This window comes from Saccostrea cucullata, unplaced genomic scaffold (assembly GCF_032062105.1).
Source record: "Saccostrea cucullata isolate Sc308-1 unplaced genomic scaffold, CSIRO_AGI_Scuc_v1 ctg27, whole genome shotgun sequence".
NCBI classification, from domain to species: domain Eukaryota; kingdom Metazoa; phylum Mollusca; class Bivalvia; order Ostreida; family Ostreidae; genus Saccostrea; species Saccostrea cuccullata.
The window spans coordinates 164,605-186,999 of NW_026920935.1; the positions used below are offsets into that span (position 1 = coordinate 164,605).

Genomic DNA, 22,395 nt, shown 5'->3' on the forward strand with positions numbered 1-22,395 from the left:
TAACCTTTGCAATAAGTTGCCATTCAGTGGCATTAGTGTTTCAAAAACATCTTTTTTATTAACATGCAAGGCATTTGAAAATGTTGACACAATACAACAATCTGTAAAATATTCATGTAATTCTATCACTTTTCTACTTCATAACATTGAATCAAATGAAGTTTTTTATTGTTTTAAAACAACACATTTGTTTAATTCTTGCATTTTTTATTGCATAACGAATAAGAAACATTCTGAATTTAACATATATCAAAGAGGTATGGCGGTTTAACAATTGCTTTAAGAAATACTACTATTCAAAGGACTGTTTATTTATGAACCAAAAAATGTCTAAAAATTTAAAGCAACCGGCAAGGAAAGAAATGTAAAAGTCTTGAAAATTTCGGACAAAGTTCACCTTTAAGGTTTGACTAGTTATTTCCATCGGAGCTACTGAGTGAAATGTTACTGGTTTAAAAAAAAACCATTCGTTACTGTATGCTAGTAAATCTAGTGCAGCTCTGGTCGGGAGAATTCCTGGGTACACATAGTCACAGCATAAACGTTTATCATCTTCTAACTAGAGTTTCGAACACTAATTCTGAGACTTTGTGGCCTGATAGGCTTACTGTGACATCGCGGTGCAGCCTTCCACGTGAAATAAAGTCTCCTCTACCTCATTGGCAGAGAGGACACAGTATGTATAGGGCAACGTGGGTATCGGGCGACGGAAGTTCCTCTGAGATGGGGTCTAAATATTTGGACAACATTATCATACTGTTGAACTAAAGGAACATACATTGAATATTTATCATGCAACTTTTTCTTTTATCGGTTTGTATAATCAATCAATAGTAAAGGGTTTTCAGCGGTAATTTTTGTTTAAACCTAATGAACATATGCATGAAAAACCGCCATACCTCTTATTTTGTACAGAATCAAAACGTTGCTTTATGGAATTAATTAAAGACATATAATTTACCAAAACATAATGAATTTTCAAGCTATTTAACATAGAATTTAAATTACTTTGCAGAAAAGATGTAAAAAAGATATAACAATTTTCGGGGGGAAATTTCGGTTTGCTATCATAAGGTTCCTGTAATGACGATGGATGCACATATTCTGGGTATCCTTTTACATCAATCTCAATAACAAGGCTGCTTTGGGTAGAAGGATTTCAGAACGAATTTCTTGGTCCTGGGACTGTAGGCAAATACCTCCTCACATCGATCTCCCTTCTTTATGAACAGTATAATCCTCTTCATCTCGTATGCTTTGCGGAAGCTATAAATAGTACAATCTTTTATTTATAAATAGTACAATCCTTTATTTATGTAGCATTTAAAGTTAAGAATTAAGAAAATTTGACTTAAAGTTGTTTTTTTAAATAAGATATGCCTATATCTTTACAATATTAATATGTAAAATTCTTTTTTCAATGCTTATAAACAGTGGCCAGGTTCGGTTTTGAATGCCAATTAGTATTTTCACTATTTTGGTTCATATATCATTGTACAAGTTAAAAAAAAACAAGACTTACAAATAATACTTGTATTTCGGACGGTCATCTCCAAGGGCTTTGGGTGTAGTTGTTTTGGGGAGCAATGTTTCTGGGGGTAGCCTGGGCTCTGATTTCTGCTGAGTTACATTATGTTCAGGTTTTCGAGGAAATATGCGATCTATATAAAATAGATATTCCATTACAGTAAAACATAACAACGTGTCTGAAAAATATTATGTTTATATTGTAATATAATATACTTCATACCCTTTAGATACCAGATGCCATTCTTCATTCCCTGCACAGCTTGACAAATCACAGATTTGGTCCAATTCATCACCTTTGGTGTTGCAGTGGAGGCCAAAACAGCTAAAGTCGATATCCCCATCTCCATAGCCATCTATCTCAGGAAAACAATATTTTTGTGAAGTATGTTGTATTTCAATTAGTATTTATGTTAAATGAGGATTGAAAAAAGAAAATTTACTCAGACCCACAAAAAATTAAGTTATATACAATTGTAGTAACTAGTAAGATTATATATTAATTTAACTCACAGTGTGGAGATCCTCTATCCCAGGACAAGGTTTGGGTTCCTCTAACACGCCTAACCACAAACCAAACTTCTCAATTCTGTTAAGGGACACCTCCCTGCTGTAATTCATATGTATACCAATATATAAAACAATTGTGTTATCTTTAAATATGTTACATTCCTCTGTATGATTTCATATAAAATTTTGTTGCTGCAAAAATAAATCTTTTGTAGGCTTTTACTTATGCATATGAAATTATAGCTTTTTATTGGAGGGGTGTCTTAATTGTTGCCATAATGTTAGCTTGTCAAAATTCCCTATCTCATCCTTCCTTTTGGTATCCTGTACGCAAAATATATAAAATCAAGTTCAAGTCCATAATATGAAACCTATAAAAGATAATATCTTTTTTTAAAAAAATATCATTCATTTATAAAAGCAGCTTCGCAAGTCATGGGTTTTCGGTATTCTTCACTTCCCATAAGAGAAGCGGGCTGAAAACCCTTGGCTTGTGATTCTTTTTTCTTTAAGTAAAGCTTTCCTGATTTTGACTCGTTTAACTTACCATAAGAAGAACTCTTGGTGCTTGACTGTAAGTACCAGCAGTATCAGAGACAGAACTGTGGTGATATAATCCCTCTTCTTCCAGTTGAAAACAAAGTAAGCCATTTCAACTCTCAGAAATTGACAATTCAATATAAGGAGTAAAGGCTAAATATTGTCTAAAATAAGATATAGATAATAGAAACCTTTGTGACGTCAGAGTAATTATGACGTAACAATACATATCACATCACGTGACCTAGGATGTAAATTTCTGTAACATTTTTTTTTAACCCGACCTATGTACATGATAGATAACAAAAGGCATTTAATTCAAATAAAATGGAGTACCTCTATCAAGTATCGCAGTCATTACAATTTCAGACAGAAAGGCAGATGCAAACTGTTTATTATCCGTTTCTCATCTTGTTTATCATAAAGCATTATTGTTAGATTAGCATTAATAATTTTTTCTAGTGAAATATACAAATATGAAACAGATGCATGTGTCAGCCTCTGTAGTATCTCAAGCTTACTGGGATATATCGTATCGACACATGAATATTGTTTCATATTATCGGAAAGACAACTCAAGATTGTGAAATAAAAAAAAAACCCTTGAAATATAGATAAAGTAATAAAAGATATTTTTAAACGAAATTGATCAATACAAATAAGTAAAATTGCATGTAGATTAAATGTGTTTTAAAAATAAATTGGAAATATTGTTTACTTCTAAAACTTTTATTGGCTTTTTTCAATGTTCTACTGTCATAAATTAAAACATACGGTCAAATAAGTGACACTGAAACTTAGACAAGAAAGATAATTCTGTAAGTCTTAATCAAACTACCTCCTTCCAAGTCAACGGGCAGCAGGTTTTCAACGGAAAACGGTTTCCTAAAGACAATCATATATCTCTATATTTAAAATTGATCAAATCATAAATGCATCATTCTAAGACTATGTGAGAAGTGAGGAAAACACCCTAAATGATGAACTAAATATAATGTGGTCGATTTATTACCTCACCTAAGCTGAAAGCTCAGGTGGGCCTTTCTAATCACATTTTGTCTGTAGTCCGTCTGTCTGTAAACTTTTCACATTTTCGACTTCTTCTGCAGAACCACTGGATTCCCGTGGTCCCCATGTGCCGAAGGCAGTGCCGATAGGGCGCTATAGGGGCGAAAAATCAGCAGGTTACTTTTATTTCACTATCATTGTTTATCAAGAAAACTAAATATGAATGTTTGAAGAATGATTAATTTTAAAAAGAAATTATTGATGATTGAATAATTAAAGTGTTGGGCCAAATTATGTATTATGCATTAAATTCCGGATAAATATTATCTGAAGACAGTGGTGTTAATTAAATCGAATGTGAGTGATTCTAAACTCGAGATCTTCTGCAGTGCAGTAAAGATTATTACTATTTTCCCATGGAAATCATTGAAGATTTTTTTTCTCTCTCTTTATCACTGAGTCTACTTTAGGTCATTTTTTTTATCTATATGGTACATGTATATCTTATTATTGTTTTGTTGATACATAAAATTGAGAATCTATCTGAGCCCACCACCCCAGCGACATACATTTATACAGTTCTAATCATACTTTGGACATATAATAAAATGTCTTACTTCAGCAATATTGAAACAGCGTACAAAATTTAAGAATAATTTCAGATGGAAGAACATTTTTCTTTGAAAGTCAGCACATATAATGAAAGGATATGGTTTTGTTTTAGTTTAAATACCCTTCCTCCCACTTAAATAATCATGAAAAAATAGTCCTGTAAATAAAATTAAGGTAGTCCGATCCCCAGGTTCATAAAATTAGCAGTTAAGCAATCGAAAATACTCATGAAAATATCTCTGAATCCACAAAATTATGTAAATCTACCCACAATATTTCTTGAAAGTTAAACATTAAAGTTAATCATCTCATATAGGAAAAATTGTCAAATTTCCGATATATATTCAGAAAAAGCGAATAGGAATATCATCTATGCATTTTCTAATTGCAAATTGATCAACAAATATATTTTAGGTTTAAAAAAAAAAATAGGTATCCAGGCATTCAGAGAAATTGTCATGATTTTTATACTTATTTGGTATTCTATGTCTTCTATATCCTTAATGAATTACAATATACATAGTGTAACAGGCTTTTGCTATCATTGCTAGACATTACAAATCACTTCTAATTTTATATCATGTTAATTAGCATTGGTATCGAAGGCTTGATTTAAATTTAATATTAATTTTTGGAGTTATCCTTCCTGGCTGATCATCAGATATCCTTAAACAGAATACGCAACTGAAAATTTGTTGTGAATCATGGAAAGAATTTTTTCAAAATGTCGTACATTTGATAGATATAAAAAGGTCTAACTATCCATGAATGCGAATTTCAGTTGCGTATTCTGTTTAATAAAAAAGTTTTAAAATCATACAGTTTGATCATTGTACATGTATGCCTTTAAGATGAATTTGAAGAATCCTTTCAATCCATTGATTCACAACAAATTAAGTCTCTTGAAGTGAACAGGTTTATTTAGTCATGGCGGCCTACTTTGAAGAAAAATAAATTACATCTATGTTATCGGGACTTATGACCTGCAGGGGAATAAATTCTTTTTTAGCTGGAATTGCGAACATGGTGTGAACGTGTGTTCTGATAAAGACTGCTTAATCTTGAGATGCAAACTTGATAAATGGTTTCACGGTAATTTGTATCACAACACCCCTGGGGAGATTTTACCATTCAGAATCAAACATCCATGTAATACGGTTTGACCGTGGATAGTTCAAACAAACTCTTAACAGATCAATTTTCTTACATTCTAGATTTTCTTTATCATGCATTTCCAGGTGGGACTGTTTTGACTGAATAATATATAAAGAAAGATCGGTACTATTTAATGTCTTCTCCAAACCATCTTTGATAACCAGTTCATACTTTACATAATGCCACAATAAAAAAAGTTATCTTTCTCCCGCGTCGTTGGTGATTCTCGAGGTTACTTTCGCTTTGCCATTCTGTCGGGATGCCTGGTCACGATTGCACGTTCCTCACGCGCCTTGACCCCCACAGGTGCTTCTGTCCCCTCTGTCAGCTTCCGATGAAGGACCCCGTCATCATTTCGTCGTGTGGACACAGATTTTGTGACGTTTGTCTTCAAGAATACTTCAGGTGAGAGAAAAAGTTTTTTTCTATATTTAGAAGATTTCAGATTAAATCAGCTGTTCTTATTTTATCTATGTCAAGGTATTTCCAGGTGTACACATTGTGTCCTATTTAAGAAAATGATGTGATGTTCTGAATGTTAAAATTGGTGTTGTTTAAAATGAAAGGAAATTTGAGAGAGCAGAGGAGATTGTTTTTAAATCTATTTTGGTAAGATGACTTGATTATGCTAATAAACAATGTTATTTTGCACTTTTTTGGTAAGTAAAAAATAAGATTAGATGACGGCTTAAAATACACATGGTATAAAAGATCTTTTTTGAGTTGAAATCTTTATTTACAAAAAGATAAAAGAATGAGAGGCAGAAAACATTTCAAGTACATGTAAGTTAATATTAATTGAATTATTTGCTGTATGTATTCAATTTTTTACTGCATTCAATTGTTTTGTTAGAATGGTTATAAATCAGTTGATTACTCTGTATAATCTACGTACTTCTATGTACCATAGCCACCTATTATTGGTCTCCTAGGTGTGTAAGATATGGGTTTTTGCTTTCAGAATTATTACAATAAAATATTAATATCATATTGATTGGGGGCTCTGTAATTTTTATCGCCACTTAATGGTGTGTGATGAATGCTGGACATTAATTCAATATAAACAGGGCAGGTGCCTGAATATGATACACAAATTACCTTAATTGATTCACGACTCTAGGTGGACCACTCAATAAACTGCCCACAGCAATGGACTTTTTATACTGCTATTTATTAGTGATAAAACGAGCACCTGCAAATCAATACCAAACCAACAAAATGTCATCCCCACTTATGATAGAAAAAGCGATAATTATCTGATTTTTAAGATTTTGTTTTCTTTTGTGGTCACATAAAAGCATTATATGAAGAAAATATCTTTCACAGGTTTGTTCTTTTCTCTCTTTGTTAGGGATGTGTAAAGAGACACACAATTTGTTTAAATACACCCATCAGAGTGTGATCTAAAATTTTTGAAAGAAAACATATAATTTAAGTGTAAACAAAACATTTCCTCCCTTTTATCTGTGTGAAAGGTGATCTAATATGGAGCCAGTTTGTCAAGACATGGTGATCTTCGAGCTAACATGGTGAGATTTTGAGGGGTACAGTTTCCTGTTTATTTTGGGGTGTGTTGTGGGTGTTTAGTGATTGAATTAGAAATATCTTCAATCTGTGCATGGTCAACCATTCCTGATCCTTTGGAATTACAGTATCATTGATTTAATGCGCAGGAAGTCCTTTCAGGTATTGACAGAACAGCTATTTAAATACTGGTTTTTAGCATGACATTTGAGAGTTTTTTTGAGCCAGTTAGGTAAAATTAGTCTAAAAATTATCCATTTTTGTTAAGAGCACAACTCTGAACCATTTGTGATTTAAAAAGAAAGAAAATTAAGCCTAGTAAATATGATTCAAGTTCAAGGAAAATAAATTATCTAATTATTGAAATTGAATGACACTTTGTAGAAGTATATAAATTACTTTAATTCAATGAGGCCTATTTGCATATTTAATTTGATACAGATCAAAAAAGATTTTCTTTTTTCCTCAAATACCTGTAGGTAATTTTTTTGCATTAATTTTCATTTATTTTATTCCCTGCTTCATCCACCCACTAAAAATCATATTGTTTATCTTAAAAGCTCCCCATATAAGTTACTTTGAATTTTTCTGTTATCAATTAAGTGTGAAAATACAGATCAATGGCAGATGTCTTTGATAAGTTATCTCCATATCTTAACATGTTTTATCCCCAGGGGGCATACAGATAATGAAATATGAAGCATATGCACAAGTAAATATCAACAAATTGGCCAATAATTAATCTGTAACAACTTATTTCTTAATGTATTGGACTAACTGAACACAGAGCTGAGGCTATTCAGGTAAATCATTGAATCCTTGTGGAGATTATAACATTTTTGCAGTTTGTTAATTTGTTTGTAAGCGACATGTATTTTTACCTTCAACCATTAAAATATGACTACCGGGGTATATAACTTCTCAGCTGATAAGGGGTGTGTGGGTGAATTGAAGGAAGCCTGCATTGTTTATGGTGTCCCAGCTGTGCCTTTTGTTTTATGTATTTATGGAACCTATAATAAAGGAAAACATTATCTTAACTTAGGGTGCTTGTACATAGTAAAGATTTATGTGATGGCATAAAATCTTTTAAGTATAAGAAATAAGATATTGAGTATTTTGTAATGGTTTGGACCATGGATATCAGCCTCTGAGTAGAGCACCTGACTAGTGATGCAGGGGTCCCGGGTTCGATTCCTGGTCCAGCCTTACATTTCTCCTTTCCTGTTACAATTTTAACATAGAACAACCAAGCTAACACCCCTTAGCTCCTATGTAGATTGGCATTAACTTGAATTTTGCAGTCTTGGGACAAAAATCAATTTTTCTAAATAATAAAGACCCAGTTCCAATTGATCCTAGCTGTTGTCACTTGAAGAAGATCAGAGGCCTGGGGGGAAAAAGGCGTGAAAGATAAAAAAAAAAAAGTTGACAGCAATATTGATATTTTTTATGTATCCTTATCATAGAAAATTAATGATTTGATTGTGTGGCTGTAAAGATTCTTTTATTTGACAAATCAGAAAGGAACACACTGTGTCTCATTTATTGATGATTTCAGAGGAAAGATAAGAGAGAGCCATACTGGTTTGGATAAGTGTCCATTAATTAATTTATTGTATGTGTGATTCCAATACTTATTGCACTGTCTGTTCTTTTGGGAAATCATGCTGATACTGTAGCCAGTATAGCCTCAAAAGGAATTTTTATAAAGTAAGCAATGTAATTACATAATGCAATGTAAATCTACATGCAACTTGATCACAAAATTTCTTAATAGGTGGGTTTTCTGTCCTATTCAGATCAAACTACAAAACTGGTTATCTGTAAATTCCATCTGGCAGGTGAAATGGCAGGCTTTGCTATTTAGCAATTCATATTTGGATAGCAGGTGATAAGACAATAAGATGTATTACAGAATTTTAAGGAGAGAGATGTTTGTATGGAATTAAGTGGTGCTGTTTTGTTTAACACGGGGAGGATATTGACACAAATAAAGTTAGCACCTGCCCCCCAACTTAAAACTGTAAATAATCTCTGAAAAGATCAAACAAATATTTTCAAAATGAACCCAATCTGCCTCCAAAATTTTATAATTTTCCTCACATTCCAGTCCATTTTTTGTAGTTATTGTTCCCCTTTGTTATGTTTGGTCTGACCGCGGCCTGAACGCGTGCCGATGTCCTGCGAATTACGGTATCCCAACAAAACACCCTTTATGGTCAATTGAGGCAAAAGTTCAAAATAAGCGTGAAGATTTAAACGCTGGCAGCTGGGTCGTGTGCCTCCTGGAGGATTAAACCAATCAAAACCACAGTGTTTTGTCACCTAGTGTTGATCCCCATCTGTCAGATTTTTGGGGAGAAATCTAGTTATTTTTGTCCTTTCTGGGGTTATTCGAACTTGGCTTGTGTAGGAAAATGGGTGTAGAGGAAATTTCTCCCCAGGGCCAGAAGAATGATTTGTACAGGGCTAGCCTTAAACTTCTGCAACACATCAAACAGTAAGATATTCTTATTATTACAGCAACTTCTTAAGGATTTAGAATTATACATGTGTAATTCCATGTATGAAAGCCAAAATTATATATTTGTTGCAAAGCTTAAATTAAAAAAAAAGTTAAAACATTGAAGTTTCTGATATATTATTGAATTAAAATAATTTATGCCTAAAGTTTGATAATATCTGAGCTTAAAAATGAAATGAAATTATTGGATCACTATCTTCAAAATATAAGATTGGGTGTCAATAAACTTGTCAGATATGTAATCAGTTGTGTAACTGCTTATACATTTGAGTGTAATAATATCTGCTGTGTTTTAAACTGCGCATGTGGACAGGGAAGCCTCTGTCTTCCTGCTTCAGGCCAGTGTAAGTGCGTTTCTGTGTCCAGTGTCACTTAAATACATGATTAGATATCAATTAACAGCTGATTATTAATAACGCTGTCAGCCGAGGTGAGATATGGAAGTAATATTCCCCCTCCATAATGACGACGAGCATCTGTGCAACTGAGAATAAAAAACAAGATTGGATGTGATCAATATTTTATGCCTCTCAGATAAAAATCTCAAAGTGTGGATCAATACACAACGTGTGGTTGATTTCAGTGGCTGCATGGGTCCATTTCCTGGGTGGAATTAACTGTGTTTTATGGGCTATCCAGTTCAGTATAATTTTCACAGCAAGGAGCCAGGGGCTAAGTCGTGGTCAGAGGTTGGACCTTTCTCTCATGAATAGCGGAACAAAGGGGATTTTTTGTAGTCTGTAACCACTAATTAATGTCTTGACAGGGGATCTTTAATTCAGGGATTCAGTGGGTGTGTGCTGATATTGCAAGGTGACTTTTAAACTCAAGAGAGTAAAGGATTTTTATGATGGAGTTGTTGATTTTTAATCCATGGTGAATGTGGTATTTAGATAGTTTTGTTGCATGATTATTAATTATATTTGCTGTCCATGTGTCAGGTTTTATGATATCAAAATGTGTATGATTATCATTTTTCGCTATTTGATGGGTGTTCAATGTTTAGGAAAAATTTTTGGTTTGGAAAATTTTAATACTTTTTTTGCTTTTATTTGTAACAAAAGAGCGTTTTCATGTATAATTTCAGAGTTTTCGGTGCTCATTGTAGTGTAGGACAATTGCTACCAACATAAATTGCTTTTCCTTGGCTTCTAGTCAAGGTTCCTGATCTAATTACAGGTTTCTTTACTCTAATGTTTATTTTTTTCACATATTACATCTTGGATAAAGTTTGATTTTTAGTACGTAGACCCCTATACAGAAAACTTCATTTTAGAAACATCCAGATGTGCAGTTTTATTTGTATTATTAGGTCACCTGAGTTTACTCAGGTGACCTATTGCTATCCGTTTTCGTCCGTCGTCGTCCGTCGTGTGTCGTGTGTTGTGTGTCGTGTGTCGTGTGTTAACATTTGAACATTTTCAGCTTCTTCTCTGCAACCACTGAACCAATTTCAACCAAATTTGGCACAAAGCATCTATGGGTGAAGGGGAACAAAAATTGTGAATTTCATGATCCCTGCCCCCCCCTGGGGCCTGAGGGGTGGGGCCAAAACCACTAAAATTTATGCAATCTTTAAAAATCTTCTTCTTTACTCCTGGACATCAAGCAGTCAAACTATTTGCATGATTGTAATCAGCATTGAGTCCTCTACCAAAATTGTGAAATTCATGGCCCTGGGGTCAGGGGTTCTAGTGCTAGGGCGGGGCTAAATAAGTAGGTAGTGAAAATGCATTATTTCTTTGAAAATCTTCTTCTCTGCTCCTGGGTATTAAATAAACCAACTAAGTACATAGTTATGATGAGCAAGAGTGCCTCTACCAAAATTGTGAATTTTATGGCCCCAGGGTCAAGGGTTCTGGTGTGGGGGGGGGGGGGTGGCTCTATTGATTATATAGTGAAATTACATGAATTCTTTGAAAATCTTCTTCTCTGCTCCTAGGTATTAAATAAACTAAGTAAGTGCATAGTTATGATGAGCAAGAGTGCCTCTACAAAAATTGTGAATTTTATGGCCCCAGCATCAATGGTTCTGGTGGGGGGGGGGGGGGGGGCTTTATTGTTTATAAAGTGAAAATACATGAATTCTTTGATTCTTTGAAAATCTTCTTCTCTGCTCCTAGGTATTAAATAAACTAACTAAGTACATAGTTATGATAAGCAAGTGTTCCTCAACCAAGATTGTGAATTTTATGGCCCCAGGGTCAAGGGTTCTGGTGTGTGTGTGGGGGTGGGGGGGGGGGGCTCTATTGATTATATAGTGAAAATATGTGAATTCCTTGAAAATCTTCTCTGCTCCTAGGTATTATATAAACTAACTAAGTGCATAGTTATGATGAGCAAGCGTGCTTCAACCAAAATTGTGAATTTAATGGCCCTATCATCAAGGGTTCTGGTGTTGGGGGGGGGGCTCTATTGATTATATAGTGAAATTACATGAATTCTTTGAAAATCTTCTTCTCTGCTCCTAGGTATTAAATAAATTAACTAAGTGCATAGTGATGATGAGCAAGAGTGCCTCAACCAAAATTGTGAATTTTATGGCCCCAGGGTCAAGGGTTCTGGTGTTGGGGGGGGGGGCTCTATTGATTATATATGGTGAAAATACATGAATTCTTTGAAAATCTTTTTCTCTGCTCTTAGGTATTAGATAAACTAAGTAAGTGCATAGTTATGATGAGCAAGAATGCCTCTTCTAAAATTATGAATTTCATTGCCCTAGGGTCTGGGGTTCTGGTGTTAGGGTGGGGCTCTATTGATTATATAGTGAAAATACATTAAATCTTTGAAAATTTTCTTCTCTGTCTCTGGGTATGAAGCAGATGAACTACCTATATAGTTATGATGAGCAAAGGCCCTAATCTTGCAGAATTGTGAATTTCAAGGCCCCAGTGTCAGGGGTGGGAGCTCTACTTATATACTGAAAATGAATTAATTGTTTGAAATCTGGTCCTTTGTATTTATAAAACATTTATTTACTTTTTGATAGGCAATTTTAAGGGTGCCTTTTAAAAATTTGTGCAACCTAGGGACTGGGGTTTATGTCAGAGTGTTAGGGGTACTACTGATTATTGATGAATATTACTGATTAGTTGGAGTGCATTTTTGTTCCCCTACCCTGCGTATGGGTATTCAGTAACCAAGCTAAGCAACTGCTAAGTTTATTGTTATGATGATCAATGGTGCCCTTTCAAAATTGTGAGTGCCATATAGCATCTGGCTTAAAACATGAATCAAATTCAATACACTGTAACTGGAAAGTTGTTGCATAATGCTCAGGTGACCTATAAGGCCCGTGGGCCTCTTGTCATATTTAATATAATGAATGACTTGGCAACAGACTGCAATTAAGTGTTAGCTACATTTCTCTTTAGATTACAAAAAAATCAATGGATAGATTTGCCTAAGAGAGTAATGAAAAGCAATTAAAACTGTCTCAAACTCTTTATGATATTTGAATAACTCGCTAAATTTGGAATGATCTTATTTTCTGGATCAATACGATTTCTTTATTTAGCCTAAATCTTCCATTTACGGATGATTCATTCCAACCTTTAGGAGGAAAGTGATTTAACAACATTTATATCAAGATGTCATTAAAAGTGGAGGCTGTTTGGTTTTTGATATTGGTCAAACATTAATATTACGTCGACTAAGGTAGTCAGAAGGAATCCATTGGTTTGTTTAGAATGGCTGAACACTTTAATGTTTTACACTTTGGCTGCTCTAAATTGTTCTCTTTGTTTGTTATAAGTAAGGTTTCTTTGTGGAATGTTGTCTCTTTAAATGGATTTGGTTTGCTAACACGCACAGCTTAGACAATCTGCTGGCACTTTGAAAGTATATGTTACAAATATTGATTAACTTTATTCCAAAGATGTACTGTTAATGTGCATTTTTGTTGTTGTAGTATCCTTTATAATGTGTATTTTGTCATAGAAGAGGTGGAGAATCCACTTATAATAAGTATTTTTTGTTATTGTAGTGGTGGAGTTTCCAAATGTCCAGAGGATGACACGCCTTTGGATTATGCACAGGTGAGACTTCATTCTGACTTTTTACAGGTAAATATCTTACTGATCCCTGATTTAGAGCAATCAGATTCATCAGGACATAATGGACTTTGCTTCCTGTCCCACTGAGGCTAAATAAAGGCCGAAGGAGGTCAATTACATTGACACATGCTGAGGCCATATCCATGTCTTTGTGCATTCTCCACACATCAAGGCAAATGGTGCCATTTCAAGGAGCCAGATGAAGGAAGCAATTCCAATATCTCATTGCTGCTTCTGCTTGTCCAACACTGTCATTAAGGAATTGGGGTTATTGAGTGTAATATTGGGCCGCTTTAATGAGATCAGCATTAGAATCCATTACCGTGATTGCTGATTTATAATCTTTACAGCTCGGTGCATACACTCGGGGATTTTTGTTTATTAAAAAGGACTTTAAATCAATACATGCTTGTGTCTCCAGCATAATCTGGACCAAACATCATGGAGTTTGGATCTGGAAATCTGCACTTTGTCCTGCTCTGAAGTGGCTTGTGGGGGTTGATTATGGAGATAAGAATCTAATTGGAGGCTTATTTTACTGATTAGTCACTGGCTGGTCCAGGATCTACTGTTAATTCTCATCCATCATTTATCTGTCCATATGATGGAAGCTTGACCTGATCATGCTGATAGGCTTAGTTTTAGCTTAGATGATGAACTGGACATAATTTTGACAGAATTTCTATGAAGTTTAAGGTAAGAAAAAGGGTTTTTCAACAGTGCATGCTTTTAACATCATAGTTTTTACTTATGACAATATCTAGTCTGTCATTTGTCAAATTGATTGTGAACTGACCTAGGGCAGTGCTGAGTCATGCCACCTTGTTATGTTATGATAGGATATCTGTTGATGCCCCAACAAGAACTGACAATTCTGGGCTTATCTATACAATATACCTATATTTGTTAAGACCAGACAATTAGAGAGATGGTCACTTCTGATAGTGGGTAATCATGGATGGACATACATGCTGCTTAGCTGGGAGTAAATCATTTTGAGTGGTCAGGATAGATTATGTCATAAGGAGAAGTTGAAAGGACGACCCTACAGATAAACGGACTGATAATGTGCCAGCCCACCAGCATTATAGACCATAAAACATCATTACAGACCCTCATCAAAGGTCAAGAGAGGAGAGGGGACAAACTAGCAGGTACATGTTAAAAGTAACACTGGCACTCTGACAATGTGGGGACAGGGTTTTGGAGCAGGCCTGTAAATTGGAGAGTGTAAATGGAGGGGATTCTGAGTGATGAGGTAATTATGGCTCCCTTGATTAAATTCCTGCTTTTACCAAAGGACATTTTTTATTTAAGAAAAACATGAAATATTGAGGTTAAAAACTGTTGGCATGATTCTTGACAGGTATTTTGGTGTAAATCTCTTCTATACATCTCATAATTTCGATCAAGGGATCATTGAATGCTAAACCATAATGGCTGTTCAATGAAAATAGCAAATCTTGGTGATTTCTCAGTTTAAAACTATATAAAGTGTCAAATGATAAAGTAAGCTGCGATTTTCATGTAAAATTTTATTACCTCTTTGGGCAGTGAACACTAGAGTGGGAAGAATTAAGGTATAGAGTGATTTGTGTTTCTGCCGTACAAGTAAGAGATACAGATAATCATGTAGTACATGACAAAGAATCGATTTTACAACAGATAAATTACAATCAGTTTCAAATACATAAGTACTCTAAATTTTATGATTTCCTCTTGTTCATCTTTTTGAAATATAATAGCATCCAGTATACTAATTGAATAAAATGTTATGCCTCACTTTTATAAGTTTCTGTTGCATGAATTCTTAAAAAATTACCTTGATTGAGAAATTTTATAGCTATGCAGGCAATAAAACGGGGGTTTGAATTTCTTTGGTGTCTAGAGTTTAAAAAAGCAGGAAATTTTCATTAGATGCAAGTTAATTGTTTCCTCAACATCTTTGTGTGCATGAATATTTCAAGTGGGACTTTCTATGCATATGGAAGTAAAAATGTTTTCTGTAAGTGGAAGGAAAAAGGTAGGCAGCAAACATTATAGAGTTTTGACGGAGGATTTATTTATCTGTAGCGTTATCTGTCAAAGGATGATATGAGCCCAAACGGAAAAGATTTTAAACAAACTACTATTAAACCATCAACAAACTATATTTTTGTGGTTTGTTAAAGTAGTTTGATAGTATAGCATTTAATGAAACACAAACAAACCACTGTTTCTAAAAATAAGTAAAGTGGTTTGTTAGTCTTTCATTTCTGATGATTGTGATTTCTTTATAGTTTGTTAGACTTGGTATCTTGCAACAGTGTTTTATTAGTATAGCATTTGAATCTAACCACATGGGAAATTACTTTACAGACATGTTTTGGGTTGAATTATCTAGAATTGTAGAAGTTTCCAAGAACAGCTTAATCTTTACATCCGGTGTTAGCAATTTGCGCCAATTTTCAAACCACCAAACAGGTCAGAAACAAAGGAACTGGTGAAGGGACATGCAAATTGTTAGTATCATTGATTCTATAAGATCTTTGACTGGAAAAAGCAGCAACTAACATTATTAGAAGATGGATCTGGATACAGAAGAGGTATTTAATGCATGTCATGAAGTTCCTTTTTACCAAAATTAAGGCTGGACTACAGTAACCTTCTGTGAATGTGGATGTGTATGTTTTTTATTAGCTTCTGGTTTTTATTTATTTTCAGATTGACCTATAATTCCTATACTAGTTTAGATCAGTTATGCATTGGATTATGGGAAAGCTTGAAGAACATTTTTTTGGTGAAAAATACTATGAAGATGTGCACAACATGAAAGAGAATATGTGAAAAGTACACGGACGTTGACTTGAAATTGTATCTCCTAAACAAAACATGTTGGATTGTTGCACTTGCATTGGCTAAACTTGTCAATCCTGGAATTTATTATACTCTGAAACAAGACTTGTTGAATACTAGTATTTCAAAATGTGACTGTTTTAGGCGTTTTCAAAGACCTGTGAATTTGTAAAGGAAAATTCAAATTTAGTGTTTTGCTGATGGATTTGTTACCAGTGATTTGTTAGTAGTTTGTTAGAGTGGTTTGATAGTAGTTTGTTAGAGTGGTTTGATAGTAGTTTGTTAGAATGGTTTGATAGTAGTTTGTTAGAGTAGTTTGATAGTAGTTTGTTAGAGTGGTTTGATAGTAGTTTGTTAGAGTGGTTTGATAGTAGTTTGTTAGAGTATAGTTTGTTAGCTCATTTGCATGTGATTTGCTATACTATTAAACTACTTTCAAACCATAGTGGTTTGTTAGTAATTTGTTATAGTAGTTTGTTTGCCCTTTTTTTCCGTATGGGAGAATGGCGACAGATGTTTGTCTCTCTCGGAAAAGTGCAGTCAATATTTTAACGTAATGGAGACGTAATCGTCAAAATTCATCGAAGTGGAAAAAATATCAATTTCGTTGATTTTCTAATGCAGTATATTATGTTTGACTGAAAATTTCTTGTTGGCCTTTGCATTATTTGGATTTGATTTCAGACCTATAGCTGTTTCTGCAGAGGGTATGTTGCTGCATTAAATGTATAGACCGCTATATATACATGTAATACTATAGCAGATTTAAAAGGATAAAATAGTGTTAATAGATGCAATTAATTTTCAGAAATACAAGAAAGATCCCGTCTTTAAATCGCCAAGTAGGTCTTAACTTATCGTATATCGGAGTATAGAATATGCTTGAGATTCAAGAGATTCTGACATTTAAAACTCTGTTTCATAATAGATGTAGACAAAGTTTAAAAAAATGACTTGCAATGGAATGACAATTGAAGAAAAACTTTTAACCAAGTCAACAGTCTTACAAAAGAAAATTTACAAAACTCTAAAAATAATTGTTAAGACGTACAGAAGTCTAGGTGGTATACATTGCTCCCCTGTAACAAAGCTGTGGTTTTGAGTACCAGGATAGATGTATCTATATAGCATGTCTGAAACATGTTGGTTGGCTGGGCTTTGTCATTAGCATCAAAAATTCATATGAGGACTCAGATTAAAAGCTGAGACTAAGTTAATCAGGTGTGGAACAACAAAGCTTTCATCCTCGTTATCCCTGATTTAAATAATTGATTAGTTGTTTTTGGATGCATGGATATCTTGTAAAATACTGTGAGGGATATATGATAGGAACTGGGACCTTGTTAATGATCTTGGAAGATACCTGTATTATACCAATATTGTCTACAGTTGCATTTAAATGGGAGTTGACTCATTTTACATGAAATACTCTCGAGAGAATGATTTTAAGTTGGAATTTATGGTGATGAGAATTTTTATGGACAAAACAGCAGTGAATTAGAGTATTGGGGGATGACATTTGGTGTGTGAGAAAGAATACTCACACACACACGATGAACCATTAAATGCAGGTAACATATGGAGGAATGGAATAGCATTGTGTATCCGGGACAGAGGGACTATAGCTATCTATATAATGTCGTTACAGATTTATCCCGATGAAGATCTGACAACAGAAGTCATGAACAGCCTCGTCAGATGTCGGAATTCTAAGGACGGATGTCGCTGGATAGGAAAACTCCAAATCCTACAGGTAAACAGTGAAAGAGGAAAATCAGAGAGGAAATAAGAAATAAATGGGAACACCTGTATAGGCAGGGTGAAATCAGTGTAAATATGCACAAAGAGAAAGAGATTTTAAAATTTAATGCTTAACAATTGAAAAAATGGTAAAAACTTGTGTCCTTGTACCGTAAGTGGATTGTTGAGAGTTAAAATAAAAGAGTTTACTTGCAGCTACTGGTTTAACTAATTTTTTGATTTTATTCAAATTTTTATTTAATAATTATGAGTATTAATGCAGAATCCATTATAAGTAATTACAGAGCAAAACTGTTTACAATTTTATAAATCTCCAGGTAGTGTTAATATTCTGTTAATTATTTATTCATTAAAGATGTTTGTCACAAACTGAGAGGAAATATTTGTCTATCATATTTCCTTATTTGATGTGGTTCATTTATTTTTGTTTTTCTAGGGTTTTAATATCACTGTTATCAAATTACCATGCAACACATTTTATAAATGTAACATATGTTAACTAAATATTGATGTTTTTCACATTTTGTAATACCATAGCATGAACGTGTCAGATATCTCTTCTCCTTTTACACTAATGTTCAGTGCATTATGTATAAAATTGACACCCATGTCTATTTTTAAATTTTTGAAAAGCTTCATTTTTAGCTCACCTGAGCCGAAGGCTCTAGTGAGCTTTTCTGATCACATTTTGTCCGTCGTCCGTCCGTCCGTCTGTCCGTCTGTCTGTCTGTCTGTAAACTTTTCACATTTTCGACTTCTTCTCAAGAACCACTGGGCCAATTTTGACCAAACTTGGTACAAAGCATCCTTGGGTAAAGGGGAATTTAAATTGTTAAAATGAAGGGCCCAGTCCCCTCACATGGGGAGATAATCAAGAAAAGACAAAAAAAAGGTGGGGTCATTAAAAAAATCTTCTTCTCAAGAACCACCGGGCCAGTAAAGCTGAAACTTATGTGGAAGCATTCTGGGGTAGTGTAGATTCTAAATTGCTCAAATCATGACCCCCAGGGGAAGGGCAGGGCCACAATGGGGCATCAAAGTTTTACATAGAAATATATAGGAAAAATCTTTGAAAATCTTCTTCTCAAGAACCACTGGGCCAGAAAAGCTGAAACTTATGTGGAAGCATCCTGGTATAGTGTAGATTCAAAATTGTTCAAATCATGACCCCCAGGGGAAGGGCGGGGCCACAATGGGGTATCAAAGTTTTACATAGAAATATATAGGAAAAATCTTTGAAAATCTTCTTCTCAAGAACCACTGGGCCAGAAAAGCTGAAACTTATGTGGAAGCATCCTGGTATAATGTAGATTCTAAATTGTTCAAATAATGACACCCGGGGGAAGGGCGGGGCCACAATGGGGAATGAAATATATAGGAAAAATCTTTGAAAATCTTCTTCTCAGGAACCACTGGGCCAAAAAAGCTGAAACATATGTGCCCATGGAAGGATCATGGGGTAGTGTAGATTTCAAAATGTCTAAATTATGATCAGTGGGGTAGGGTGGGGATGCATTATGTATAACAAGGGTGAAATCTGGTAAAGAACAGAATGGTCAAAGCTTCTCAGGTGAGCGATGTGGCCCATGGGCCTCTTGTTTAAATACATGTATTTGATTTTTCCCCATGAAATTCAAAACATATGCAGAGTGATGATCGATATATAGTGGTTGATATTTAATGCAAATTTCATTTAAAACCTATAAATTAATTGATAATTAAGATGATGTCATAATGGAGGCATGATCTTCTTTGTCATCTGTGTAAGATGTCAATGCTGATCTAATTTTAAAAATATTTTCAATAAACCAAAGTAAAATTAGGTTTCTATTAAAATTTATGAACACAAATAGTACAGATGAAATGTTATTTTGGTCAAGTTAAGGGGAATAACTCTAATGTAATATTTCTTTCTTTTTCTCCTCAGGCACATTTAGACGAATGCCAGTTTGATGCGGTGCCCTGCCCTCTAAGATGCGGGGCAGTTCTGTCACGTCTAGACTTAGAGGACCACCTAGAATTTACCTGCTGTAGAAGACAGGTGGTGTGTGAATACTGTGGAAAAAAGTTTCCTGGAGACGTTTACGAAAAGGTATAATCAAAGATGGAAACAATTTATCTTTATGCTGATTCTGTTACTTAAATCATTGATAGAAATATGAAATATGTATAATATTTATAAGACAAAAACTTATGCTTACAGCAACATTCTGGCCAGTGCATCTCAGAAGTCATGTGGTGTGAAAACAAATGTGGGGCCCGCCTAGAGCGGCGCTTTCTTGGAAACCACATGAGGAATGAGTGCCACAAAAGAACGGTCCACTGTCAGTTCTGCAGCAGGGAATTTGTACAGGAAACATTACAGGTATTGTACAGTAAACAGACTCTGGGCAAAATAGTGATTAACTTTTAATAAACTGTGTATTTATTATAATAGAGAGTATTTACAAAACAGAAGTAAAAAGTTTATTTTGGCATGTAATAGTCAATATGTTTCAAGATTGCAAAGGAAACTACTGCAGAAGTACTTTTTTCCGCGTGGTATTAATTTACGCTATGTACGCGGTCACAGAAAATCCGCGGAAATTTGTCCAAGCGTACTTAATATAAATGTAAGGCATATAGTGACAGTCAAGAAAATGTAATTTTCTACCCGTGGATTAAACATTACTTTACCTCGCGGAAAAAAGTACGTCTACAGTATTTTAATGCTCTTGATGTAATGCAGGGAATTTATAAGCATTATATTAAATGAGAGAATGTGTCTAGAAGTACATGTATTTCAATTTTTATGTAGACTCATCAGTACCAGTGTCCCAGGTACCCTGTGGTGTGCCCCAATAGGTGTGACCCCACAAAGATCCCCCGGGAGGACCTTGACCTCCACGTCTCAGAACTCTGTCCATCAGCTACCATTTCCTGTTCATTTAAAGAGGCTGGCTGTAAACACAAGGTAAGAGTTAACTCCCTTTTAAAGACTTGCTTGTCCAATTTCTTATAAAAAGAATAAATGAATCTATAAGAAATGAAAGAAAGAAATTCATGGGGAAAATGTCTCATAGACCTTTCTACAGCAATAAAGTAAAGAAAAAAGATTTATGTGAAATGAAATTAAACTAACATTCAAATTTTAAAACAATAATAAATCCTCCTGCTGCTAATAGCTGAGCTCATTGTTACGTTATGTTATATTAAACTCCTTGATATCCATCACCAATGACATTTCAAAACGTAAAAATTCAAAATCAAAGATCTTAACTTTTTTTTTGAAAGGGAAATTTCTACCAAGAAATTTCTGAACATAATGATTTGTGTGTTTGTTTATGCAGTGTCCAAGATTCAGCATGGAGAAGCACATAGCAGATGGTGTCCAGCATCACCTTAAACTCATGTGTGACTTATCCAAGACTCAACAAACTCAAATCACTCAACTGTGCAATGCATTATACTCACTCACACATATCACAGATGGTGAGTTCATCTGGAAAATCTCAAACTATAAGCAGAAATTCCTGGAGTCTGCATATAAAGGTGTAGAACTTGTCAGTGAGCCATTTTACACATCAAGGTATGGATACAAAATGGCTGCCTCAGTCTTCCTGAACGGAAATGGGGCCGGAGAAGGAAAATACCTTTCTGTGTACATAAAAATCCTCCCAGGTGAATATGACAACATTCTGGAGTGGCCCTTCTTGTTGCCAATTTCGTTTTCCATTTATGACCAGAATTTGGATTATGACCTGAGAGCCAACATTACAGAAAGCTTTGTGCCAGATCCTACATGGAAACACTTTCAGAAACCCATCAAAGACACAACTGCTCTGGGATTCGGGTACCCCAAGTTTGTGTCTCAGGAAGTTCTGAAAACCAGGGACTACATCAAAGATGACAGCATTATCATTAAAGTGAAAGTAGACAACTACAGAAATTGTATGTCTCCGTAATTACCTCTGTGAAAATCAAATGGACCAGTTATGATATTTATTTGTTGTCACCTTAGTACTTGTTTTGTTAGCAGTTGCAAAAATGTGCTATTCAGAATCTTTCTCATCTACTTTCTGTTATTTCTTGCCTTTAAAAATTGTTGTAGATATTACACCAAAAGTGTATGGAAGTTATATTATTCTCCTCCAAATACAGGAATGAAAGATGTGTCATTTAAATACTGACAAGTCATACATGTATAAGCTTAAATGATTGTTTAAGATCAATATGCTTTGAATGAATGTGAGAAAGATTGATTGTTATTCCATGGAGCATGATGACAATATATTAAATAAAGAATGGGAAAAAATGACTGAAGAATTTCATTTTAATACAATGGACAAAGAAAACTGAGGG

At 34.4% G+C, this 22,395-nt stretch overlaps 2 protein-coding genes across 10 annotated transcripts; one reads left to right on the forward strand and one right to left on the reverse strand.

Moving 5' to 3' along the window:
- Window positions 1-262: 262 nt before the first annotated feature.
- LOC134258674 (uncharacterized) lies at window positions 263-2,688 on the reverse strand. The gene is made up of 5 exons (XM_062741219.1): window positions 2,585-2,688; window positions 2,041-2,137; window positions 1,751-1,883; window positions 1,523-1,661; window positions 263-1,266 (listed from the first exon to the last, which is right to left on the reverse strand). The coding sequence occupies exons 1-5, from the start codon at window positions 2,686-2,688 to the stop codon at window positions 1,128-1,130; spliced, it is 612 nt and encodes a 203-aa protein (XP_062597203.1). The 3' UTR covers window positions 263-1,127.
- Window positions 2,689-5,588: 2,900 nt separating this feature from the next.
- On the forward strand, window positions 5,589-22,349 carry LOC134258714 (TNF receptor-associated factor 4-like). Of its 9 annotated transcripts, XM_062741254.1 has the most exons (8): window positions 5,649-5,757; window positions 6,099-6,129; window positions 13,389-13,440; window positions 17,942-18,046; window positions 19,982-20,146; window positions 20,258-20,419; window positions 20,852-21,007; window positions 21,384-22,349. In XM_062741254.1, the coding sequence occupies exons 2-8, from the start codon at window positions 6,107-6,109 to the stop codon at window positions 21,996-21,998; spliced, it is 1,278 nt and encodes a 425-aa protein (XP_062597238.1). In that variant the 5' UTR covers window positions 5,649-5,757; window positions 6,099-6,106; the 3' UTR covers window positions 21,999-22,349. The 9 variants fall into 9 exon arrangements, with proteins under 9 accessions (XP_062597234.1, XP_062597238.1, XP_062597243.1 ...); XM_062741250.1 differs by lacking the exon at window positions 6,099-6,129 and having other exon boundaries at window positions 5,589-5,757; XM_062741259.1 differs by lacking the exons at window positions 5,649-5,757; window positions 6,099-6,129 and adding an exon at window positions 5,943-5,961.
- The last annotated feature ends 46 nt before the right edge of the window (window positions 22,350-22,395 follow it).

Excerpts from the sequence above, each read along its gene's own strand:
- LOC134258674 (XM_062741219.1), bottom strand. The coding sequence starts at position 2,688 with ATGGCTTACTTTGTTTTCAACTGGAAGAAGAGGGATTATATCACCACA. Across the intron at positions 1,662-1,750 it reads TGGCATCTGGTATCTAAAGG|ATCGCATATTTCCTCGAAAA; the intron begins GTATGAAGTATA and ends TATTTTATATAG. Across the intron at positions 1,267-1,522 it reads CCGAAATACAAGTATTATTT|CTTCCGCAAAGCATACGAGA; the intron begins GTAAGTCTTGTT and ends TACTATTTATAG.
- LOC134258714 (XM_062741250.1), top strand. The coding sequence starts at position 5,612 with ATGCCTGGTCACGATTGCACGTTCCTCACGCGCCTTGACCCCCACAGG. Across the intron at positions 5,758-13,388 it reads TGTCTTCAAGAATACTTCAG|TGGTGGAGTTTCCAAATGTC; the intron begins GTGAGAGAAAAA and ends TTGTTATTGTAG. Across the intron at positions 13,441-17,941 it reads CGCCTTTGGATTATGCACAG|ATTTATCCCGATGAAGATCT; the intron begins GTGAGACTTCAT and ends ATGTCGTTACAG.